Below are 26,114 nucleotides of genomic sequence, written 5' to 3' on the forward strand. Positions count from 1 at the left end.
AGAGCCGCTTCCCCACTGAAGGACCACCATCCTAAGAGGTTGTTTGTTCAGCGGGGCACTGCGCCTTGGCTGTCACAATCGCAGCACACCGCACACCACTAACACTAGCCTGAAGGTGACGACTGTGGTGAGTAAAAACCGGGGGCGCAGCAAGGGGGGGTCCCCCGGTTCAAAGTGCGGCTGAATGCGGGCATGGCATACGGGGCCCTCCTGGGGGGGGGGACCCGCTAGAGCCCCCCGTGTAGGCTGGCTTCATATAGCTTGACTAGGAGTTGTGTGATATTTTTAAGAAAACAGGAGACATTGCCAGTATAAAAAATCACTGTAGCTCCAGCGCCATTGGGGGACGGAGCTACATCATAGCAGGACCAGCGTAATTTTGGCGCTGGAAAACTGGTACAGGGTGTAGCAAAGGGGGAGAGCCGCTATTGTACACTATCTGGTTCCTCTACAGGACAGAAATTATTAGTGTTACTGTGAAATAATTATCTGTCAGCCTTACTGGGCTGTGTAGCTAGGGGTGTGCTGATGTCTCTCTTTCTCTCTGTGTCTCCTCTCACATACAGTAAGGGCAGGCCTGAATAGTATTACTGTCTATGTGTATGTGTATGTTATTGTGCTTACTGTGAAACATGGATAAACACAAGCTGTGCAGTGTACATCACACTAGATTCTCTACAGTATCATCTGATTCTGTTTCTTGTGAACAATGCAGCCAATCTTCACAAATCAGTGAAGGGGCTGGGGGAGAGGGTCCAGAGCCCTCCTGGCTAGGGTCTCTTAAAATTATGATGTCTGATATGCCATCCCAGATCACTGCTAATGTACAAAAAAGTCAGCTACTACAACAGGCTATTGCAGACCTAGCTGCTAGGGCAGATGTTACACAGCCACCCCACCCCCCCTTCTCATGCAGCACCACAAAAGTGTGGTTTGCCTGCTCTACTCTCTGATTCAGATGAGGAAATACAGGAGGATGGGGAGGACTTGGGTCCCGTTAGTGGGGATTCCGATTCTGCTCATGGTATGTAACCCCTCATTCTGGCTGTATGGGACGTATTAAAGCTCCCTCTAGAGGACTCTGCGTCACAGCAGTCGTTTTTCTTTACACAAAACAAGCCTAGTGTCACTTTCCCTGATTCTGCAGAGTTAGAAGACCTATTTATGTTAGCCTGGAAAAATCCAGACAAAAAATTCCAAGTGTCAAAACAGTTTTTGCGCACTTTCCCATTTGCTCCTGAAGGTAGGAAATTTTGGGAGGAACCCCCAGGGGATCCTGGGGACAGAAAAATAGAAGCTATACTCAAATCTATTTACATGGCAGCAGGTGTATCGCAAAGGCCGGTCATAGCAGGTTGCTGGATGACCCATGCCATTCATACGTGGGCTACTCAAATTCAGGGGGGCCTCTCCGTAGATATGCCTCTGGTCACTATGGTTACTCTCCTCAAGCACATTCAGGACACTACACGCGTCCTGTGTGACTCACTTAAGGAGATGGGAAATATTAAAGCCATGACAGTGTCGGCATGCAGAGCTTTGTGGTTGCATCAGTGGATAGCGGACGCAGAATCAAAGCGCAATGTGGAATCCCTCCCCTTTTCTGGGGAATGGCTCATTGGGGTTGAGTTGGATACGTGGATTTCCAAAGTCACGCCTGAGAAATCCACGTTTCTCACCTCTGGGGTCCTGCCGGCTAGGCGTTCCTACCCGAGGCCATCTGTTCAGTCCTTTCGGTCTAATAGATTTTGATCTAAGTCCAGATGTGCCTCCAATGCAAATAGAGGCACCAGAGGTAAGTCAAAAAGACCTGCGGCCACCGGCTCTCAGGAATAGAGCACCAGTTCTGCCTCCACTAAGTCCTCAGCATGACGGTGCCCACCCACCCGGAGGAGATCTCGAGGTGGGAGCTCGACTGCGTCACTTCAGCCACATCTGGGAAGGCTCCTGCCAGGATTCCTGGGTAAGGGAACTAATTTCTCAGGGCTACAAGCTGGAGTTCGACGGTGCTCCTCTCCAACGATTTTTCAAGTCAAGCTTACCAGCTTTGGAGGATATGCAGGTTATGTTGCAACAGGCCATTCGAAAGTTAGTCCAGTCCCACGTCATTGTTCCAGTACCGAAACCACAACGAGGCAGGGGTTATTACTCCAACCTGTCTGTGGTACCAAAACCGGACGGCTCGTTATGGCCCATTTTGAATCTAAAGTGCTTGAATCCTTGCTTGAAGGTTTTCAAGTTCAAAATGGAATCCCTGAGGGCAGTAATTGCAGGCCAGGAAGAACAGGAATTTCTGGTTTCCTTGGATATCAAGGATGCCTACCTTTATATTCCAATTTGGCCACCTTATCAGGCTTATCTGAGGTTTGCCCTACTAGATGATCATTACCAGTTTCAGGCACTACCTTTTGGCCTGTCCACGGCTCCAAGGGTATTCACGAAAGTGATGGTGGAGATGATGCTCCAACTCCGGGTCCAGGGGGTCAATGTTGTCCCTTACCTGGATGATCTTCTGATAAAAGCAAGATCCAGGGAGATTTTATAGCTCCACATGGACCACACTATCCAACTTCTGTCACACCGTGGGTGGATTCCCAATCTACAGGAGTCCCACCTGGAGCCAGCTCAATGGCTCCTATTCCTGGGGATGTTTCTGGATACAGTGGCCAAGAGGGTGTTCCTCCCGGAGGACAAATCGAGACAACTTCAGGAGATGGTCCGCATGGTGCTCCGACATACTCGAGTATCCATACATCTTTGCCTCAGATTGATGGGGAAAATGGTCGTCTCATACGAGGCAATCCAATATGGGAGGTTCCATGCCAGAACATTGGATCTCCTGAGCAAGTGGTCCGGTTCACATCTACAGATGCACCGGATGATTCAGCTGTCTCCTCAGGCCAGGATTTCCCTCCTATGGTGGCTGCAGTCCTCCAACCTACTGGAAGGCTTTCAGGATTGGAACCTCCTCATGACGGATGCGAGTCTGCAAGGGTGGGGTGCTGTCACCCAAGGTGCACAGTTCTAGGGTAGGTGGTCATCCCACGTAGCCCTCCTACCGATCAACATTCTGGAACTGTGGGCGATCTACAATGCTCTGCTTCAGGTCTCTCCTCTGCTCACGGATCACGCAATTCAAGTTCAGTCGGACATCAATCGACAAGGAGGAACAAAAAGCAGAGCCTGCATGCGAAAGGTGTCAAAAGTACTCCTTTGGGTGGAAAGAAATGTACGAGCAATGTCGGCAATCTCCATTCCGGGTGTGGACAACTGGGAAGCGGACTTCCTGAGTCATCACGATCTCCACCGGGATAGTGGGGTCTCCACCATCAGGTGTTCCAACAGATCATCCACCGGTGGGGCTGCCCACAGATAGACATGATGGCTTCTCATCTCAACAAGAAGCTTCACTGGTATTGCTCATGAACCAGGGACCGTCAGGCAAGGGCAGTGGATGCACAGATGTAGCCTTGGCCTTACCGGCTGGTCTACCTGTTTCCTCCGATTCCGTTGCTCCCAAGGGTGCTCAAGAAAGTCAGAAATCAAGAAGTCCAGGCAATTCTGATTGCCCCAGATTGGCTTCGGAGGGTGTGGTACGCGGATCTTCTGGACATGTCCGTAGAAGACCCTTGGCCTCTACCACTAAAAAGCGATCTTCTTCAACAAGGACCGTTCATCTACCCAGACTTACGGCGACTTCGTTTGACAGCAACAGGAAGTTGAGCGGAACATCCTAGCTCACAAGGGCCTTTCTAAGAAGGTTATTGCTACCATTGTTCAGGCCAGGAAACCTGTGACGTCAAAACACTATCATCATATCTGAAGAAGATATGTCTCTTGGTGCGAGGAATGCACGTATCCACCTGTAGAGTTCTACTTGGGACGTTTCTTACATTTCTTGCAGGCTGGTGTGGATAGGGGCTTGCATCTGGGTTCCATTAAGGTCCAGATTTCAGCTCTCTTCATTTTCTTCCAGAAGAAATTGGCACTGTTGCCAGAAGTTCAGGCCTTCTTGCAAGGGGTACTCCACATACAACTTCCTTTTGTGCCGCCTACTGCACCCTGGTATTTGAATGTAGTGTTGGAATTTCTACAGTCCTCCTGATTTGAGCCTTTGATGACGGTAGAAGACAAGTACCTCACGTGGAAGACAGTGATGTTACTGGCCCTGGCTTCTGCTAGATGTGTCTCAGAATTGGGAGCCTTATCGTGTAAAAGTCCATACTTGGTCTTTTACGAGGACAGAGTGGACCTCAGGACTAGGCAGCAGTTCCTGCCGAAGGTTGTCTCTGCATTTCACTTGAACCAACCTATTGTGGCTCCATCCAGTTCTGACACTTCTGCTCCTCCAGAGGCATTGGATGCTGTGCAAGCCTTGAAGATATATGTCAAGCAAACGGCTCGGATCAGAAATATACGTTATGGTAAGAACTTACCGTTGATAATGTGATTTCTCTTATGTCCACAGGTATCCACAGGATAACATTGGGATATTGTCGAGCGACAGCGAAAATGGCACCAACACGGTCACGAGCTTTCTGGCCTCCCAGGATGCATTGGGGCCTCCACTATATAGTCCCGCCCACTGACTCAGTCAGATCAGTTCTTTCCACAGCGATTTTAGGCAGGAACATCAGGCAGAGACCTGTTTAGGCGATAAGAACACACATGCACACCCTTCCATACAAGAAGGAAGAGGTTTTAGTGATTGTCTAGATCCTCAAATCAGATGCGTCAGGGTGGGATCCCTGTGGATACCTGTGGACATAAGAGAAATCACGTTATCAACGGTAAGTTCTTACTATAACGTATATTTCTCTGGCTGGGTCCACAGGATTATCCACAGTATAACATTGGGATTCCCAAAGCCATTTTAGTGGTGGGGACGCTCCTGATTGCACAGGAGGACCTTTCGCCCAAAGTCTGCATCATGAGAGGCAAAAGTATCCAAGGCATAATGTCTAATGAATGTGTTTATGGAATACCATGTGGCTGCCCTACATATCTGTTCTGCTGAAGCACCCTGTTGTGCTGCCCAAGAAGGACCTACCTTACGTGTAGAGTGTGCAGAGACATTAGCCGGAATAGGGAGATCTGCATGAGAATAAGCTTCTGATATTACCATTCGGAGCCATCTCGCCAGCGTCTGTTTACTAGCAGGCCATCCTCTTCTATGGAATCCGTAGAGGATGAAGAGAGAATCTGTTTTCCTGATGGCACTAGTACGATCTATGTAAATTCTTAAAGCTCGGACCACGTCCAGCGACGCTTCTCCCGCAGATAGTCCCGATACCTGAAAAGCTGGGACTACAATCTCTTCATTCAGGTGAAACTTTGATACCACCTTTGGAAGATAGCTAGATCTCGTTCTGAGAACTGCTCTGTCTGGAAAAAAAACTTAGGAAAGGAGACTTACATGATAATGCTCCTAAATCTGACACTCTTCTGGCTGACGCCATTGCCAGTAAAAAAAGAACTTTAACCGTTAACCCCTTAAGATCTGCTCTCTCAAGTGGTTCAAACAAAGGACCCTGGAGAAATTTAAGAACTAAATTCAAATCCCAGGGAGCTGCAGGAGGAACAAATGGAGGTTGAATATGTACTACTCCTTGAAAAAATGTACGTACATCCTGTAAATCAGCAATCTTCTGCTGAAACCATACAGTTAACGCTGAAACTTGGACCCTCAAGGAACCAACTTTCAACCCTTTATCCAATCCTGCCTGAAGGAAATCCAAAATCCTAGTTACTTTAAAAGATCTCGGATTGACATTTTTTCCAGTACAGCAATGAATACAGGCTTGCCATATTCTATGATACACACGGGCCGAAGAAGGCTTTCTTGCTCTAAGCATAGTTTGGATTACTTGTTTCGAAAATCCTTTAGCCTCTAAGATAGAGGTTTCAACAGCCACGCCGTCAAAGACAGGCGATCCAGATGACTGTGACAACAAGGACCCTGCATTAGCAGATCTGGACGTTGAGGGAGCAGTATCGGTGCTTCCACGGACATTCTCAACAAATCTGTGTACCAATGCCTTCTTGGCCAAGCTGGAGCTATTAGAATGATCGCTCCTTTTGCCTGTTTTATCTTTCTCACTACTCTGGGTAACAGAGATATTGGAGGGAACAGATATGCCAGCTGAAACCTCCATTTCACTGACAATGCGTCTACCAGGACCGCTCCTGGGTCCCTTGTTCTCGATCTGTACCTCGGAACTTTGTTGTTTAGACGAGACGCCGTAAGGTCTATCTCTGGTAGACCCCATCTGTTCACCAGTGTCTGAAATACTTCTGGGTGTAGTGCCCATTCGGTTTCCTGAATGGTGTGCCGACTGAGAAAATCCGCTTCCCAATTTAGTACACCCGGGACAAATACTGCTGACAATGCCGGAAGATGGAGTTCTGCCCATTCTAGAATGGGAGTTACTTCCTCCATTAGACTCTTGCTGTGAGTTCCTCCTTGATGATTGAGATATGCTACTGCCGTCGCAATCCTTTAGATTGTCCTTTGCCTGAACCAAAGCCAAGTAAATGGCCCTTATTTCTAACAGATTTATTGGCAGGCGACTTTCCCTTGCGGTCCACTTTCCTTGGAACCATAGGCTTCCGAGTACCGCCCCCCCAGCCCTGCAGGCTGGCATCTGTTGTCAGGACTTGCCACTCTTTTATCCAAAAGGGTCTCCCCTTGTTTAAATGGTCTGTCTGTAGCCACCACGCTAGAGACCTTTTTACATTTACTGGAATCTTTATGATCTGCTTCTTTATCGTCTGATGATTTCCGTTCCATTTGGTCAGAATAAGGTGCTGCAACGGTCTGGAGTGGAATTGCGCATATTCCACCATGTCGAAGGTTGATACCATCAGACCCAACAGTCGCATTGCTGCATGGACTGACATTGTCTGGGCTTGCAACGCTTCCTGAGCCATGACCTGCACCTTGACTATCTTTTTCTCTGGTAAGAGAACTCTCTGTAGGTCTGAATCCAATATGGCCCCCAAGTGAACCATCCGCTGTGACGGATTCAGGGACGACTTTTCCCAATTTATGAGCCATCCGTGTCTCTGTAAACAAACTATCGTCTGTTGAAGACGGCTCAACAGTAAATCTTGCGACTGTGCCAAGATTAACAGGTCGTCTAGGTATGGGAATATTCTTATCCCTTGTTTGCGCAGACAAGCTGCCATAACCACCATGATCTTGGTAAACACCCTGGGTGCTGTAGCTAGCCCGAACGGCAGAGCTTGGACCTGGAAATGTTCCTGGAGGATGGCAAACCTGAGGTAACACTGATGAGACTATAGGCACATGTAGGTAAGCATCCCGTACATCCAGAGATACCATGTAATCTCCCGGTTCCATAGCCAACATTATGGAGCGTAACATCTCCATGTGGAACTTCGGGATCCATATGTATTTGTTCAACATTTTCAGATTTAGAATTGGTCGATATGACCCATTTGGCTTCTGGATTAGAAATAGATTGGAGTAAAACCCCTGTCCCCTTTGTGATGGAGGTACTGGGACAATCACACCTGACTGCAGTAATTTTTGGACTGCTTCTTGCAGGGCATTGGCCTTCGACTCTATACGAGACGGGCTGGTGCAAAAAAATCTTTGAGTGAGGAGGCTGCCTCCTGAATGGGAACCAATACCCCTGAGATACCACCTTCTGCACCCAAGCATCTGCTGTTGACTGTTGCCATATGTGTGCAAAAAGAAGGAGTCGGCCCCCAACCCTGGAATCCTCCAGGCGGAGGCCTGTCTCTTCAGGCTGACGGTTTCTGTTCAGGTTTGGAAGCTGGCTTTTTGCTAGCCCACTGCTTCCTACTCCTGGAGTTAAACTGGGGTTGTTTAGGCTCCTCTTTAGCTTTCGCTTTGCCAGCGAAATGAGCGAAATTTTAAACCCTTGGACTTAGGGTTATAAGCTGCCGGAAATCTGACCTTTTTCGATTCAGCCTCTGATTCTAGGATATCCAATAAAGGTTTTCCAAATAATATATTACCGACAAAAGGCAATGCTTCCAATTATTTCTTGGACTCCGCATCTGCCTTCCAGGTCCATAGCCAAACTGCTCTGCGAGCAACTACTGTCAAGGCTGAAGCTTTAGAAGGAACTGTGCCTACATCAATTGCTGCTTCTTCCAAATACTGGGCAGATTGTCTTAAACGGCAAAACTGAAGGGATGTCATTCTCTAGTTCCTCTATCCATTCGCCCATTGCCTTTGCTACCCAGGCCGAAGCCATAGCAGGTCTTACCACTGCTCCTACTAGAGAAAAAATATTTTTCAACAGGCTCTCTACCCTTCTGTCTGTGACATCATTTAATGAGGTAGATGACAGTGGTAAAGCAGATTTATGCACGAGTCGCAGAACATGTGCATCTACTTTTGGAGGAACTTCTCTTTTCGAACAATCCACAGCAGGAAATGGATAATAAGAATCCCATCTCTTAGGAATCTTATACTTTTTACTGGGCGCTGCCCAAGACTCCTCCATCATTTCCGTCAGCTCATCTGACGCTGGGAATTCAGCTTTCACTGATTTTGTTCGTTTAAATACAGGTGCTTTTGCTTTTAACACTGTCTTGGCTGGTTCTTCCAACGAGAGAACAGCCTTTACAGCATTAATAAGTTCAGCTACATCTTCTGAACTAAAGCTCTGCGACTGATCATCATACGGAGTTGAATCTATTGTATCATCATCATCATCATCCGATGTATCATTTTGTGTAGTCTGCCACACAGACGCATCTGTCTTAGTCTTACCTGCCCCTTGGTTGCTTGTAGAAGCTACTGGAACCAAACCGTAGGAAGGGAGCTGCATGTATGGGTTCATAGTGTAACCTAACCCTTGAGGTGGTGCTACCGGAGCTAACCTGTCCGCTATTGAAGACAGTGTCTTTGCGAACATATTCCATGGTGGCTCTGTTGGTGGTTGAACCAACTCCTGTTTTTTACTTTGCTGAAAAGCGAAACAGTTTGTACACAAACCCTCATAAGTGACCAATTGATTCATATCAATTACCCCTGACTTACAAGATAAGCATGTTAGGGCTGTAGAAGTGCTTGATAAATTCTCCTCATCACTTTTGCCGCTCACAGACATGGTATAAACTGTTATTGACTACACAATTTGTGACTGAAAATCACCCTATATGTCAGTATATAGAGGTGAGATCAATCTGACCACAGTGCACCTGATTTGAGGGTCAGTACAGGACTGACATTACACAGAAAAGTCAGCACACATATTAGCAGTCAGTCACATGTTAAAGCATTAGACATTGCCATATGAGAATACAACCTCCATAACAACTTATACATAAGTAGGAAAATTGTACTTCTGTTTTATACTGGTTCTTTTTTCAACATAGCATGCAGAAAACACAGTAATATACAAGTCTCATATGCAATAGGTACTAAAAATTAACAATGCATACTAAGAAGTAGAGAGAATTTTTAGTACTGTATACCCTGCCTCCGTAGAGCGGGATACAGGGAGACTCACCACACTTCCATATCCAAGCAAATACGCTCGTAAGACGCTGAGTGGATTCAGACGCTACTGGTGTACACTGCCGCTCTTGATAACTGATAACGGACACGGACGCTCACCCACGGACATGGACGCTGAGCGACTTCCACGTGTATGCAGACGCTAAGGCCTGCGACTCGATCTGGCGGGTTTATCTCCAGTGTACACAACCGCAGCGTCTAAGCTGCGACCGAGTACCCTCGTGGTAGCGTCTGAGCCGGAAGTGAGGTCATTTAGTTCATGAAACGAGAAACACGCGGGAACTGGCCATGAACTCGGAGGAGGGACGGCCAGGAGAGCGTCTAAATCCCACTGTTGACTTAAACTCCCAGGATCGCGGCCTCTACCTAGTCCTGGCGCCTTTGATCCCCGGAGCGTAGCGCTGTCGCACTCTAGATGTTCGGTGCATCAACACACTGTTTGTAGTCTCCACCAAATCAGTGTAGCTGTGTCCTGACCCCTCTAGTAAGAGGAAGTCCATAGACTCACCGTCTCCCCATGCTCCGGCCACAGCCTGGTTACGTCTGCTGGACCTGCTAGAACATCCGACACAGACGCCCGTCGAGACAGCACTGATACCCAAAGGTAAGCGTTGTTGCGACCCAGTGGGGAGTTGTTGGAGCGACTCTTTCTAGTATGCGTTTAAGACGCTGTTAAGATAAGTCGCTCAAAAACAATATAGTAAGTCTATAAAAATAAAATAATAAAAGCTTGAGGCTGCTCTCACAGCAGCCCTGTGACCATGCGGCTTCCTGCCGCACCAAGCAAAAAACTGATCTGACTGAGTCAGTGGGCGGGACTATATAGTGGAGGCCCCAATGCATCCTGGGAGGCCAGAAAGCTTGTGACCGTGTTGGTGCCATTTTCGCTGTCGCTCAACAATATCCCAATGTTATCCTGTGGATAATCCTGTGGACCCAGCCAGAGAAAGACAGATTCCTTGTTTGTGCTCTATGATGCGCAGTAGAAGGGTTGTCCTGCTTCGAAGCAGTCCATTGCTCGTTAACTTAGGTTTACTATCTAACAGGCCTATGTGTCGGCAGCCTTACCTGTTCCTAAGTCTCTGAAAGCCCACTCTACAAGATCGGTGGGTTCTTCCTGGGCGGCTGTCCGTGGAGTCTCTGCCTTGCAACTGTGCCGAGCTGCTACCTGGTTGGGGAAGAACACTTTTGTAAAGTTCTACAAGTTTGATAACCTGGCCAAAGAGGATACCCAGTGTGGGCAGGCAGTGCTGCAGAAGTCTCTGCAGATTCCCACCCATTCTGGAAGCTTTGGGACGTCCTCATCGTACTAGTTCTTCCCAATATCCCTTATGGATGCTAGAGAAAATAGGATTTTAATTACCTACCGGTAAATCCTTTTCTCATAGTCCATAAGGGATATTGGGCGCCCGCCTCAGTGCTTTGACTTTTCTGCAGGTTCTCTGTTATGTGGTTACATGTTCTGCTGCTGCTGTTATTGTTACCAGCCGTTACTGGTTGTTATATGTTTGTGGTGTGCTGGTGTTGAATCTCACCACTCTTTGTTATCATGTTCCTTCTCTCATATATGTCCTTTCTCCTTCGGGCACTGTTTACCTATAACTGCCCGTGTGAGTGGCCATAGAGGGAAGGACCCAGCACACCCAGTGAAGAAATTTAAAGTCGTACTAAGTCTCCCCAATATCCCTTATGGACTACAAGAAAAGGATTTACCGGTAGGTAATTAAAATCCTATTTTTTTTTGCTCATCTGCAGTTCCAACAAAGCATATTTACACCCAGAAGTGGACTATGCAACCTGCAGTACTCTAAATGAGCCCTGGAAGGGATTGCTGTGCTCAATAGATTTTTTAAATAAAAAGCAGATTTAAATGTATCTGTTAATAGTGATACTGAGTTTTCAGTAAGAAAGGAGGTGCTCCCCATGCATGAACCTCTCCTTAGTGAGGGGCTTGCGGTGGCAAGGTGACAGTGTTACGCTTTCTTCCAAATACATAAGCGTTCCTTCAAGTTGGATATTTAGAGGGAGAGGAGCTGCTCTGAGAGACAAAAGAGTGCCCATGCGGACACTGAAGACTGGGAGAGATATTAACAGCTAGTAAAAAAGGTTAGAAACCATGGCACGCTCTTCCCTCCACAGTCCACACTGTGTATATTACCCTGCTTCCACTGTACACCCCCCCCCCTCCTCTCTGTGATTTCCCTGCCTGCTGCTTCTGTCCCCTTGTAGGTGATATCAGAATATAGAGAACTATCCTGCACCAAACAGTCTGATATTTGTAAGCAAACTGTGAAAACTAGAATATGAACATAATACGAGGCTAAAATTTAGCCTCTTGGTATTTTAAGGTAATATGCAGAAGAACAGGGATGGTTTCGCATTCCTCTTCGCAACCCAGACCTCCTTCCAATGGTGAAGGTGCCCACTGTCAAGCCATACTTACCTATATTTTATTTGTCCCGGAGAGCGTCTCGCTGCATGGAACTTTGGGGGGTGGGGCTGGGCGGTGACATTATCAAGCCCATCACGATTTGTGTCATTTTAGCCCCTCCCCCACCCCACGGACCTGCAAATGCCAGAGATTATCTCTGTCCTGCCCGCTTTACTAGGGTGCGGGAGATGTGCCTGCTCTTCCAGGGAAGAAATCCTACCCCAAAAATCGTGAGCCTCCCGGGAGAGTAGGCAAGTATGTGTCAAGCTCTGATAATTTTTGAGCTTGACAAAGTTTGTAGGCCCTGATACTAGTATATGAGGACGTCGGGCTAGATCACAACTCAAAGGTGAGCAGGAGTACCTCCCAACATGACCCTCTCCAGGAGGGACAGAATGCTCTGCTCCTTGACTTCCCTCTTAATTTATGATTGCCATCACCTGTGCTGAAACACCCTTCCTATCAATTAAACTGTTTGAAACAGGTACCGGCAATCATACATTAAGAGGGAAGTCCAGGAGCAGAGTATTCTGTCCCTCCTGGAGAGGTCATGTTGGGAGGTATGATACTGTAAGCAGTGCCGGATTTCCCACTAGGCACATGAGCGAGGCCCCTGGGAGCGTAAGCCGGCAGCATGGATCAGCCAGACAGGAGAGGCGGCTATGGAGAGGGCCCTCCGGCTTCCACCAAGAGCACAAAGGACAAAAAGAAGCCGTAGAATCAAGATGAAGGGGGGAAAGAAGTCCAAGGAATTTTCAAGTGCAGTAGTCCTGGTTACAGCGTCATGTGCCTCCCTCCCCTCTGCCAATGCCTCCCCACTCTCTGCTTGTGCCTCCCTCTTCCTCTGTCAGTGGAGATACACCATACTCTGTACTGTAGGGAAGGGAAGGTAAATTATATTCTATACTATGCCGAGGGGGAACAAAGACAATTTTTTTTGATTGTTGGGGGGGCCGTCCAGACCCCTAAATCCGCCTCTGACTAAGGGGTTGGGTATGCGTGACCGTCGTACTCGGTGGCGAGATGTCCACTCTAGTCCCTTACACTTATAGTCCCTGCTAGTCGGCATGCCCTGGGGGTGGTGAGTTGAAATGCTGATATCGCACCCATCGGCAGTAACATTTAAGTACTGCCGGCGGGCGTGATGGGGGCGGGAGGGGAGCTGCAAGATTTGAATCCTGCCCAAAATGTTCAAAAACCAAGCTCATAAACTTCTCCCTTCGTGTTGCTTCTGATCTTCCAGTCTCATGGTAGACAGTATCTCCTCTTTCTACCCTATAAGCCAGCAGTCTTGTCACCGTTCTCAAATCAGCCTTCAGCTTCACTCCACACCTGCAGTCTTTGCTGTCCTGTTACCTCCTCCTTAATAACACGTCCAGAATGAGCCACTTTCTTACTCATGATAGCTCTTATCCATTCTCTCATTATCCCCACCTCACATAGGAGCATATCCCATAAACATACCTCTCAACATGACCCTCTCCAGGAGGGACAGAATGCTCTGCTTCTGTACTTCCCTTTTAATTTATGATTGCCATCACCTGTGCCAAAACACCTTTTTTATCCATTTATCTGTTCAAAACAGGTGCCAGCAATCAAATTAATAGAAAAGACCATAAGCAGAGCCTTGTGTCCCTCCTGGAGAGGGTCATGTTGGGAGGTATGCATAAACCTGTGTACTGTAAAGAGATGATGACATTCTCTTCATGGTCTTTGGCACTGTAGTACATGGCAGTTCCCCCTAGAGTGTGCTGTGGTGTCAGTATTGGTCAGTGTGTAAACAAGGAAATGGTGATTTCTGCCTCACATGGCGTGAACAGGGAGACACAGAAGCAGGTGAGTTACACACGGTCAAAGGAAAATGTAGACAATATGTAAGTGCAACTAGACCCATTTTATGTAGTAATGTAATATCCCAACTCTGATCTACCTGAGTAATGTCTGTCAGCAGTAAAAGTTTATGAGCCTACTGATTTTTAGTGCACACTACAGGATCAGATGACTCCTTTATTGTTTTACATATGTCCTCCTGCAACCTTTTACTAAATGCATTGTTTTCATTTGTTTGTTTGCGCGCTCTATAAGAAAAACCTGGTATTTGGCAACACAGCTGTATCCAATGCAGAGAACATGCACGTACAGTAAATTCCGCTGTGTAATAATGGCATGCATAACTGGAAAGCATTAAAGTAAGTCAGACACAAAGCAATATATTCATGTTAATTTAACATTAGATAGAATGTGGATTGACAATGGATTTAGGGTGAAATTAAATTGCTGGTAAAGGGTAAGAATTGGCATGGCGTTTAAACGCTGGCAACGGAACCGCATATCTCACCCTGTGCCTTCCTTAATCCCTAATTCGCTCAAAGTGCTTGCTATCCTATGGGGTAGCACAAACAGATTTGTGAGAGATCATGGCTGCGGAGCAGTGCTGCTGAGTCAATCAGGTGACGTCATCCACCCGTAATTGAAGTCCCCCTTAGTATTTTATCTCATAGTCAGTGTATATTCTGAGGACCTAGTGATTGTTCGCCGTATACATAGAAATAAAAGCAACTAAGGTATTTTCCACATTTTTATTATTTGTTTGCAAACAGAAATGTGTCCATTTTAGTTGCACTGGAAAATGTAATAGGAATAACTGTAAATATAAAAATAAATCAATAATGTGATTCTAAAGGTGCTTACACACGTGCGATAAGCATAGCACCCAACATTGACTATGCGATGTGGCCGGAGCCTGGCACCACCGATATAGTCAATGTTGGGCTGCCTGCACAGTCTATTTTTTCTTGCGATGTTGATGCCGCAGGACCGCGCATCGGCATCGCAAGCTGCATACACACGGTGTGATATGCACTATATTTTCCTGTGATATGGAGTGTATAGTCCATATCGCAAGGAAAATCGCACCGCGTGTATGTACCTTTACAGAGCTGCGGTTCTGATCATAGGGTCTGCCCTAACACCCTAATATCCCTTTCACATTAGTTGAGCCAGGTTGCACCCTAGAATTTGTACACAGCTGATTCCCAGGTGCAGGTCGCACTTGAGACCCCTTTCAGACTTGTGTCCCAACAAGGCATATTGCCGGGTTTGTGATGTCACTGCCAACGCTATAGGAAGCTGCACTTGGAGATGATAGTCTCCAAGCGCCGCCTCCTCCTATGCAGAGAACTGGTGCCGGGTCGCCTTGACCTGGCTTACCGTTCACACTGCACTGCATCCCGGGTCAATTCCGGCTTCAACTCGGATATTCTTTCAGGACTGTGTTCGATTAAGCAAAATACTAGGTTGATGCTTGTTTACATGCAATAATCCGGTTTATTTATGCTAATCTGAAAGGGGTATCAGTGATACCCAAAGTACCCTGATAAGAATATGTGATTCCCATAGTGTAATAGAACAGAGACACAGAAGAATCAGATTCATGTACTATTACTGCCACTGTAACAAAGTGTGGCTTACTAACTCTGAGTGTGTTCCCTAACACAGACACACCTACTATCCACCATGCACATAACGAGGCACATCTACTTTTCTCTTTAGGAAATGCCCCTACGCAATGGCCCTGTGCAAGGGCGTAGCTACCATAGGTGTAGGGAGTGCAGCTGCTATGGGGCCCAGAGCTGAGAGGGACCCACCTTCCATGTCAAAGGTACACGTGTTATATACATTTTCCACCATTTGGGCCCTTTTAATCTTTTGCCTTGGGACCTGCAGTTTATCTAGTGAACCTGGGTTTTTTGCTTAATGTATAAAAAGAACAGAAGGGCATTATAATGTTACACACAGTAATATGAACTAGGGCTCTGTAATGTGGCATAATATGATTTGGAGGTACTATAGTATAGCATAATATGAAATGGGAACACTATGGGGGTACTCAATTAGTGCAGTTTTTTCGACCAGACAAAAAAACTGCACTTTTTGGCCGTTTTTAGGTCGAATTTTAATTCGACCTATTCAATGCCTGTGCCGTTTTTTTTTGACTGGTCGAAAAATCCGCAGATACGCGTTTTGGCGAATTCACGTTTTTGGTGCAATTTTCGCCCATACCAATTCTACAAAACAAAAAGTGAAACAGCATGAGCGAAAATGGATTTAAAAAAAACATACGAAAATTCCCGCAATTGAATACCCTGTGTTGAATTTGTGAAACGGCGCTTAATTGAATACCCCCCCTGTATGGCATAATGTGAAATGGGGGTGCTGTACTGCATAATGTGTACTGGCAGCCCTATAGTGTGACATAATTTGCGCCAGGGCACTACTATGGTTCATAAATAAACTAGGACACTTCTATGGGGCATAACATTAACAACTGCTGCGGGGAGGTGTCTCTCTAGAAGCATTGGGGCAGGGGCCCCTTCAAAATGTTGCTATGGGGCCCACAAAGTTCTGACTACGCCTCTGGTTCTGTGCGATCATTTATGAGGTCATGGGCCAAAAGTTGTTTTATAATACCCAAGAAAAAGCTAATCAGGCATTGATTGTTTTGATTTTTTTGCACTATATTTTGATTTAATTAATATACATGTATTACAACCAACAAGTTTAACAGCACACAGAGTGGTGTATAATAAACACAAGACAAAGGGAACCTCAAGATTGCATTAAGAAACATATGCGGAGAACAGCATCACACTACATAGTAGCATTGAGTCAGTATCAGCAGAAACATGGGGCAGGGCACATGAGGGTATGGGAGAGAAGCCCCCCTGTAACACCACATGAAATAACAGAGTAAATAAGACGACAGTGCATAGTATTTGGATCAAGGCTTGTAGGCAGCAGCAGACTAATGGAGGATAAAAGGAATGTAGTAGCATAGCTCTGAAGTGCCAGGTACTTCCTTATATTTATCAGCCCACAAAAAGAGGTCACCATGGCCATATAAAGGTGTAATCTAACAAACCATTCTTTGAGCATGGGGAAGTGGATCTCCAGTGCATGGTATAACTGCTTTAGTGGGGCGATTAAGGTTTTTAGTGGCAATTTCTTACAGCAGGCCATGGGGCCTGTTATCAAGTTCAAGAGCCAGAAGGACTGGTGACAGTATTCGTGTCCCATCCAATAATCTCAGCAGATAGAACTATTATATTCTCCCAGAAATGCGTAAAGCAGGTCAGTCCCACCAGATATGGAGTGGGAGCCTAACGCATTATTAAACCAGGGTACATTTTTGCAAGGACATTGAGGCAGCCAAATCAGCTAAAAAGAACTTTATATTGGGTTTCTATTATAGAGTAACCGACTGAGCAGGAGAAAGGGGTCAGGACTTTTCTTGCCAATCTTTCGGTTTTAGCTGGATGTGGAGATCCCACTACCGGTGTTTTGTGTTTGTGGGAAATGTATGTAATGTAATACATGCTCTATCAGTAGTTTGTACCCCACAGAAATAAAGCGTGTTGGATCCGAGGGACACCGTTCCTCAAAAGGGTAAGGCATCTACCACAGTCCCAATGCAGTCCCTTACCCTTGATAAATGCTTGTTGCTAGTAACACCAGTCTTCAGAGCTAGGCACAGACCATTTGGCCTGATGGTCATCAAAAGAAGACACACATAAGGAGCTAATTAACTATCCTGAATGTAGTACCCCCAGCCATCTGCATCCATAAACAAAATGTAGAGTCGTCTTCGATTTTGACCTATTCTTTGTCACCCCCTTGTCCTTTCCAAAACCCGTCCCAAAATTACAGCTTTACTTTTTATATACATTACAAAAGATACTATATATATATATATATATATATATATATATATATATATATATATATATATAGCAAGCAAGTAGCCTAAACTGATAAACCTCTCAGTGGTAGCATGTTCACTAAAAATGGACAGAACTCGAGTTGTACAACAAATATTTCTCACTTTCCCGATCAACCTTGTCTGGGTTTCTAACCTTATACCAAATATGGTAGTATTTTCTATATACCTGTAGGATGTGAATTTCTAGAGGTTTCACTCTTCCTCCCCATTGCAAGGGGGATAAATGACTACTTGAGTACTGTATTTCAATATTAAAGGTTTTTACATTTTAGTTTGCAGGAGCACGAATCAGCCGAGTCAACAGGAGCCCGCTACACACTAGGAGGTGAGCAGCAGTGGCCATGCATAAAATGAACTGGGGGCACTACAGTGTGGCATGATGGGAGCTGGGTGCACTATAGTGTGTTCAGCACATTTGTGGTGCTCGTTTATACACCTTGTACTTTATAATAAAACTATCAAAATGGTATATGGCAATGTTATTAGTAGGGCCACAAACCTGAATTTGGCCTGTTCCAACTAATCTCCATGATTATAGTGATTCTGATTGACCAATAATGAACATGTTTAAAATGACTCCTTCTCCCTTAACACATTCTGCTTACAAATGAGCACGATTTCAGTGTTTGCTGTGTTACTACAACATTTCAGGCCTCTGCCAGTGACTACAGTTAGGAACACTGCCTAAGAAAATGCTTTACAGTCAAATAATAATCTTATTTATTAACCTTTGTTGACTTTACCTCTGGGTGCCATTAACGAGATGAGTCATGTGTTTTAGGAGCTTTATCATACAAATACCCTGCCCTTAATTACATAAAAAGAGTAACATGTGATATGACTGTTACATAGATTTTACTTTCTGTTACAGAAGGATGGCTAAGAAGTTGCTGCTGGTTGATGTGGACTGCGGGGTGGATGATGCTCAGGCTTTGATGATGGCCTTGGCCGCACCAGACGTTGAGATCCAGGGGATAACCTGCTGCTTTGGGAATGCAACCATTGAACATGTTTGCAGGAATGTCCTTCGTGTACTCCAATTGTGTAACAGGATGGAGGTAATACCATATTCTGCAAGATGTTTAAGGATCAGCCTTCAGATTTAGGGCCCTATTTATCAAAAAGTTTTAGCTATTTAAAACTTGTTGCTGATGTTTAACGGTGCTCCAGCCAATCTTCTCCTGTCATTTTTCAAACACGTGATTGGAGCGGATTGGCTGGAGCACCATTTATGATATGCAACAAATTTTAAATATCTAAACCTTGTTGATATATGGACCCCTTAATATTGAATGTATGTCACTACTGATGAAGGGGCTGGACAGAAACAGACCCCATTTTTACCTGTAAGAGGGTTTTTCATCTAACTCCAGCTCAAGATAGACACCAAGTTCATAAGTGTACTGTGGTGTAGTAAATATAGGAATAATGCTAGCAAGCATTATTGGGAAAATGTTCTGAAGGTTTTTAAACTGATTAGGTAACATATATTAATTTAAAGGACAAACTTCTTTAAGTAAAGTAAGCTACTGACCGCATGCACATTACCCACTGTAATTCATTAAAATATCAAGAACACATTTGAAATATTATTGGTAACGTACATACCAAAAAAACAAACATACCAATGTGTCCTCATACACCAGTTGTTCCCAAACTGTGTGCCGTGGCACCCTGGTGTACCTCAGGACACTTGCATGGGTGCCTTGGATTGGTGGTCCAGGAACAAATAAAATTATTTGTGGGGTCAATGTAATAGACAAAACCAGTGCCAGTGGCTGCCAATCATAAAATATGTGGACAGAATCAAACCCTGTCCCTCACCACATAACTGAACCTAAGGATGACATATAAACACAGCTGACTTAATTTAATATATTTTTTTAATTTCTCAATAAGAAACTTTTGGCCTAGGGGTGCCGTGAAACAAAATCTGATACTTAAAAAAAGTTTGGGAACCACTGTCACACACTTTGCCTCATTACACCACGCGGTGCGAGACAACTGTATCAAATGTAGAATCTTTTTCACTGGAATGTGCTTCTTAGTTGCAATTAGATGTGACAAAACCGCTTCATGAGGTGGCACGGATTAATTTGGCACTTGTATATCTGTGTGTGACCGAGTCTGAATATGTATGCGAAGTACAACAGAAGTTAGCATGGAAAATAGCTGCAGCAGGCTCCGTCGCACACAGATATTCAAGTGTCACATATTAATCAGTGCAGCCTCGTGATGTGGTTTTGTTGCATCACATTCCAATTAAATTGCACATTTGAGTGAAAAAGATGCTCAGCGCACAGGACCTGGCGTGCCGAGAAGGTAGGTTTGGCGTGACTGTAGCAATACTGTACAAGGACACATCAGTACAGGATAACCCCTCCAATGTAAAAAATATAGACTAATGTAGTAGTCAGTCATTAACAGACTGTGCACGGGCGTATTTTGGCATGAGGCAGATCATGCTATGGCACACATGCAGCAAGGTTTGAGACTATACGCATAATGTATGGCAGAGGTATAGCGAAAGTTAGGACAGATCGATTAACGTTAGATCGCTGAGGTGTGCAGTAAGTAAGGGTAGATGTTTAAGGTGTAGAATTTGAAAGTACAACGAAAACTGTGAGGAAAGATGGCAGAAGTATTGGAATAAAAATTCATTGTATTATTTAATTGCCAGATCCCAGTGTTTCGTGGTTCATCTCATTCACTTTTGGGAGAGAAAAATCCTGTGTTTTCGCATTTTGGAGATGATGGTTTTGGTGATGTAGGTGATGCAAACAGCCCAGGACTGGAGCACTTACAGAAGGAAGACGCTGTGCATGCTCTAATAAGATTAATAAACCAGCACCAAGGCCAAGTAAGATATTTGTATTCATTTTCCTCTTATAAAAGGAAAAACACTTTTTTTTTCCTGAACTGTGAATTAACACTGGAGAGTAGTGATGGGGATGTGGTACAGCCATAGGGGTAGCAGTTGATTTACAGACAGACACAATACCGACGGCCACTGACTGACAGTTAAAATACCAACACGGTCAAAACACCGATATTCATTGTGCAGACATGTACAAAATGCAGACAGTCAGAATACAACATTTGAAATGCTGACATGCGTTTAAGGAATTTTTGGGCAACAACAGACTTGTTCATACTTTACCATCCCAGTGGACATGTAGGGGGGGATACAATAGTGTGCCGAACACAGCGAGGCACCATTCCCAGACGGTGTCCATGTCAACATTGACAATAAAAACCTCATGTCGGTATTTTGAAATGTTGGCATTCCAAATGTCAGTATTCTGACTGCCGGCATTTTGAACATGTCGGCATAATGAATGTCGGTATTTTGACTGTGTCGGTATTCTTACTGTACAGTAGGTTAATTGCTGTCGAGATTATGACCGTCTGTAAATCATACTGACCCCAGCCATAGTAAGGTGGGAGTTAGTTGCAGTTTGCATATACAGCATGTAGGAATGGCCTGTCCTGTAATGTAACATTCCTCTCCATTATCAAAACTTCTTAACCACTTAACGGACGATTTTTCCCTTCAAAAGCGTTAACAACATTGTTTTTTAAAATTTATTTTATTTAATAAAGTTGAAAAAGTATTTTTTCAAATATTTAAACATTATATTATTCACATCTGGAGAACGGATCTCCTTGTCAAAAACGGGGGGACAGGGTGGGACGGCGCAGTTGCATGGAATCTGACCATGCCAGTTAAGTGGTTTAAGGAAATTCTAGTCACAATCCTAAACTTTCTAGTCGCCGTAGCTGTGAGCAATGTGACAAGTGACAAATGTCAGATTCACTGTGTTTATGCCTGACACCTTCACCTGTATGGAAGTTTTCATTACATAAAAAGATCGGTGTAATCATCTGTATTTCATTATTTCTTTTCCTACATAAGATCTGTGTAGTAGCATTGGGGCCCTTGACCAATCTGGCCTTGGCAGCGAAACTGGATCCTACTCTTCCAAAGAAAATTAACAAGCTGTACATAATGGGAGGAAATCTGGAAGGTAATGGACTTTACGGACTAAACCAAACTACTGAACAGTTATCTGCGGAAAATGTTCATGAATGAAATATGAAACACCTATGTCTTGTCTCATACAGGCATTTCTTTGTAAATTATCAGACAAATTTTCGCTGAAATTATTTTTGTGGTTTCTTAATTTCCATGTCACTAAATTTATGCTACATTATTATTATTCTCCTCCAATATGAAGATATATTTGAGAACATATAGATAAGGAATGTCATGTTCTATTTCTTGTTCTTCAGGCAGAGGAAACAAGACGGTATGCGCAGAATTTAATTTCTACCTGGATCCAGAGGCTGCTTACATTGTAATGAATGAATTTACCTGTCCTACATTTATTGCTAGCCTGGAGTTCGCCCGTGAACACAGCCTGACAACGGTATGGGTTTTCTCAGCAAATCTGTCAATAGCATTGGGTGACAATTATGGTCATATACTTGCAGCATTCTGGCAAATTCTCAAACAGTGCACAGGGACTTAAAGTACGGCCAGGTACACATCAAAATCACTGTCGGGACGATATATGTTACACCGCCCGTACGCAATATGGTGAATGACAGCGCAATGTATCGTTGCCCACCGCATTAAAAATGCATGCCATTTTTTCCTGGGTAATCCCATTGGGCATGCAGCACGCAAGACGGGATGACCCACCAGACGACACACAGGAGCACGCGATTTGCTGCATATTAGGAGAGATGAACAATACAGTGTTCTGATCCACGTTGGAATGATATATCTTCTATTGTGTATCTGGGATAATTGGAGAGATATAGGAGAAATTAAACAAGCGCTCCCAATTGGGATATATATATATATATATTAAAACACAAAGAACCTCATGTTGAGACTCAGAGGCAGATTCAGTTGGCTGCAGGAAACCGAAAAAACCCTGCGGCGCAGGTCTTTGGTATTCAATTGCAAGATAGAAATGGGACGCAGTGCGCGTCTTTTTTTCACGCGCCTTCAGAGAAAGTCCGATTTCTCCTAAAATCATAAATTTTTGGAAAAATCGCTAGGACCTGCTCTGGGACCCCAGTGGGTTCTGCTTTTTATTTAAGACGGAAAACAAAATAAATGAATGAAAGAAAGAAAAAAGAAAAAAAATTATATTTTACATATAATAAATATATATATATATATATATATATATATTTATATATTTTACTAATTTATGTGATTAGTAAATAATTTTATCACCATGTGGAAATAGCTTGTTATATAGTAGTGTGCGGCACCAGCTGTTTTTCTAAGCAGGGGTTACGTCCCACGTGGTTGGAGGCTGGAATACCTGTGCAGCTATAAAGGTGACTAGGGTAATGGTATATGGTGCTTGGGGGTCATTCAGGCCTGATCACACGCTAGGATTTTTCGCTGCACTGCGATCAGGTCAGAACTGCGCATGCACCGCAATGCGCAGGTGCGTTGCACGGGTACAAAGCAGATTGTTGCTGTGCGATGGATTGTACGAAGAATCTATTCGCACAGCCAATCGCAAGGAGAATGACAGGAAGAAGGCGTTTGTGGGTGGCAACTGACAGTTTTCTGGGAGTGTTTGGAAAAATGCAGGCGGGTCCAAACGTTTGCAGGGCGGGTGTCTGACGTCCATTCCGGCCTCAGACAGGTTGAAGTGATCGCAGCGGCTGAGTAAGTCCTGGGCAACTCAGAAACTGTACAAGACTTTTTTGTACCGATCGTCTGCACATGTGTTCGCACACATGCACAGCTAAAATACACTCCCCTATGGGCGGCGACTATCTGCTCGCAGCAGTGCAAAAAACCCTTAGCGAGCGATCAGGTCTGAATTAGGCCCTTTGTTGGAGTGTTGGGCATATGGACATGCTGTAAGGTCTTAGCGTTTCGGCCAACCTCAGTGGCCTTTGTCGACTACATATAATAAAACATGTTTGACTTTTTGCATTTAAACTGAAGTCTGGTAAGTGCACTTCGTATACCTAAGCTATATTTGGATCGGCTTGCTATATTTGTACTGAAGTTTGTTGGCACCCCAGCAGTTGTGATTGCCAATTACTTTTTTGCCTCTTCTACACGGACTTGCAATTTGGAACTGATGTTGGATCTTATTATTGAATGCAAAGACTCTTAATATCGGCTTAAGAAGTTTTCTTTGGATAAGCTACTATAATTTGATTACAATAGTTCAGGGGACAGGTCTAGCAATAATAGATATTTGTTCCGTCTCTGGGAACATGACCAGGTCTGAAAGTAGCTAAAGAGACAGCATCCACAATACCGAGATTGATTATAACCCGCACAGAGGAGGTTAAAATAAAATTCTGTCATAAACCTAAACTTTTGGCAAGTACAATTAAATACAAAAATATTTTGTGTAACACTCATACAGATCAGTGGTGTGAAAGGAGCAGACTTGCAACATACTGTACAACTAAGAAAACATTCACTGAGAGAAAGCTGGGTATACACTACTGTATAACCTTAATTGTGGCGTGACGTACTCAAGAAAAATGAAACCTCCTTAAGCGCTACTAAATCTTTTGAAAAAATGCTGTACTTAAATTGGTGCAGGGGCGCTCTCAGTGTTGAGACCGGACTCGTGGGCAGTGGCGTAGCTATAAATTTTGCTTCCCCCCTGCCAAAAAAGCTATCCCATAGACATTTGAAAAGTAAAGTAAAGTGGCCTCACTGTAAGGCGCGTGGCATTGCAGGAAAAGACTACCTTATAACCCCAGTTTTGCAACCTGCACACCAGATATTGGTAACCACGATTCATGCCCCTTACATTACTTGTCATTTTTCCTCCTTATGGTAATGCCCCACACCGTAATGGCCTCTTACACATTATGCCACACACCGCAATGCCTGACATTATTCCACACCCTAATGCCCATGACGCACATTGCAATGCCCACGACACAGTATTCCACACACTGCAATGCCCACAACACATTATTCCACACACTGAAATGCCCATGACACATTATTCCACACACCATACTGCCTGTGATACATTATGTCACACGCCGTAATTATGCCCCACAGTAAGGCTTCTAATTACTTTTAAATTACCTGCTCATTATAAGGGGTTCCATGCTTGTTGCCAGGGGTTTCATGCTCTGGGTGTCATGCTCGTTGCCAGGGGTTTCATGCTTGTTGCCAGGCGTGTCATGGAAAAAGATGCAGCTTTATAGAAAGCTGCATCCTCTCCGGTTGGTGCCAGCGCTGTGTGTTTCCGGCACATCTGGGTAGCTATAACAAGCCAAACTAGCAGTTTATTCCTATTTTAAGACGATAACATATCATCCTAGATATGCTGTGGAAATAGTCTAGCCAGACTGAAAGTTTGAAAAACTGGCAAAATACAAGTTTTTTCTATACCTTCCTTGTATTAAGTAACCATTATGTATTTTGAACTCTCAAATAGTTTCTCTCTTTTTCAGGAGTATTTAAAAAACTGGGTAAGCCAGGACACTGTAAAGGGCAACTTTATGAAGAAAGTCACAGGCAGCTGGCCTCAGAAAAAAGTCTTTGTCCCCTATGACTCCTATGCTATGGCTGCAGCCATAGATGAGAGTATTATCACAGAGTACATAAAATGTGCAGTCAGTGTCGAGCTTCATGGTGGATTTACAAGAGGAATGCTGGTCCTGGACACAGAAGATAAGTGGAAGAAAGAACATAATACTTTTCTGATAAAGAAATGTAATCTAGAAAAATTTAAAGAACTGCTATGGTCTGCGCTGCTGTAGGAAGCTAATGGCTTCACTTACAAGGGAGACTTTATTTTATTACTAAAACAGCAGACAAAAAATAAATCTGTTCTACATGCAATTAACTTGCCTCTGATTTAATTGACCTTCACTTGCAGCATTCAAACAAACCTGTCAAGAATTATTTCCCATTACACAGGAAATTTAAAATCATCAATTCACAGCCCACCACATCACTCACCCTTTCTAATACATAGCCCCCCACATCACTCACCCTTTCCAATACACAGCCCCCCCCCCCACATCACTCACCCTTCCCAGTACACAGCCCCCCCCCCCCCCACATCACTCACTCTTCCCAATACATAGCCCCCCACATCACTCACCCTTTCCAATACATAGCCCCCCACATCACTCACCCTTTCCAATACACAGACCCCCCCACATCACTCACCCTTCCCAATACACAGCCCCCCCCCCACATCACTCACCCCCTTCCCAATACATAGCCCCCCACATCACTCACCCTTCCTAATACACAGACCCCCCCACATCACTCACCCTTCCCAATACACAGACCCCCCACATCACTCACCCTTCCCAATACACAGACCCCCCACATCACTCACCCTTCCCAATACACA

General features: G+C 44.7%; 1 protein-coding gene across 6 annotated transcripts in view; it reads left to right on the forward strand.

The window, feature by feature from the left end:
* LOC135022416 (inosine-uridine preferring nucleoside hydrolase-like) overlaps positions 1 to 25,591 on the forward strand; it is a 39,555-nt gene extending 13,964 nt beyond the window's left edge. The window contains exons 1-9 of one of the 6 annotated variants that reach the window (XM_063953311.1): positions 13,741 to 13,787; positions 14,037 to 14,140; positions 15,504 to 15,612; positions 18,003 to 18,055; positions 18,602 to 18,788; positions 20,411 to 20,590; positions 21,647 to 21,758; positions 22,024 to 22,160; positions 25,201 to 25,591. In XM_063953311.1, the coding sequence (XP_063809381.1) occupies positions 14,118 to 14,140; positions 15,504 to 15,612; positions 18,003 to 18,055; positions 18,602 to 18,788; positions 20,411 to 20,590; positions 21,647 to 21,758; positions 22,024 to 22,160; positions 25,201 to 25,509 (1,110 nt within the window). In that variant the 5' untranslated portion in view covers positions 13,741 to 13,787; positions 14,037 to 14,117 and the 3' untranslated portion in view covers positions 25,510 to 25,591. Of the gene's footprint in view, positions 1 to 13,715; positions 13,788 to 14,036; positions 14,141 to 15,503; positions 15,613 to 17,366; positions 17,397 to 18,002; positions 18,056 to 18,601; positions 18,789 to 20,410; positions 20,591 to 21,646; positions 21,759 to 22,023; positions 22,161 to 25,200 lie in introns of those variants that run through there. The other 5 variants (XM_063953312.1, XM_063953315.1, XM_063953313.1 and 2 more) reach the window with 5 other exon arrangements.
* The last annotated feature ends 523 nt before the right edge of the window (positions 25,592 to 26,114 follow it).

This window comes from Pseudophryne corroboree, chromosome 2 (genome assembly GCF_028390025.1).
Source record: "Pseudophryne corroboree isolate aPseCor3 chromosome 2, aPseCor3.hap2, whole genome shotgun sequence".
NCBI lineage: Eukaryota > Metazoa > Chordata > Amphibia > Anura > Myobatrachidae > Pseudophryne > Pseudophryne corroboree.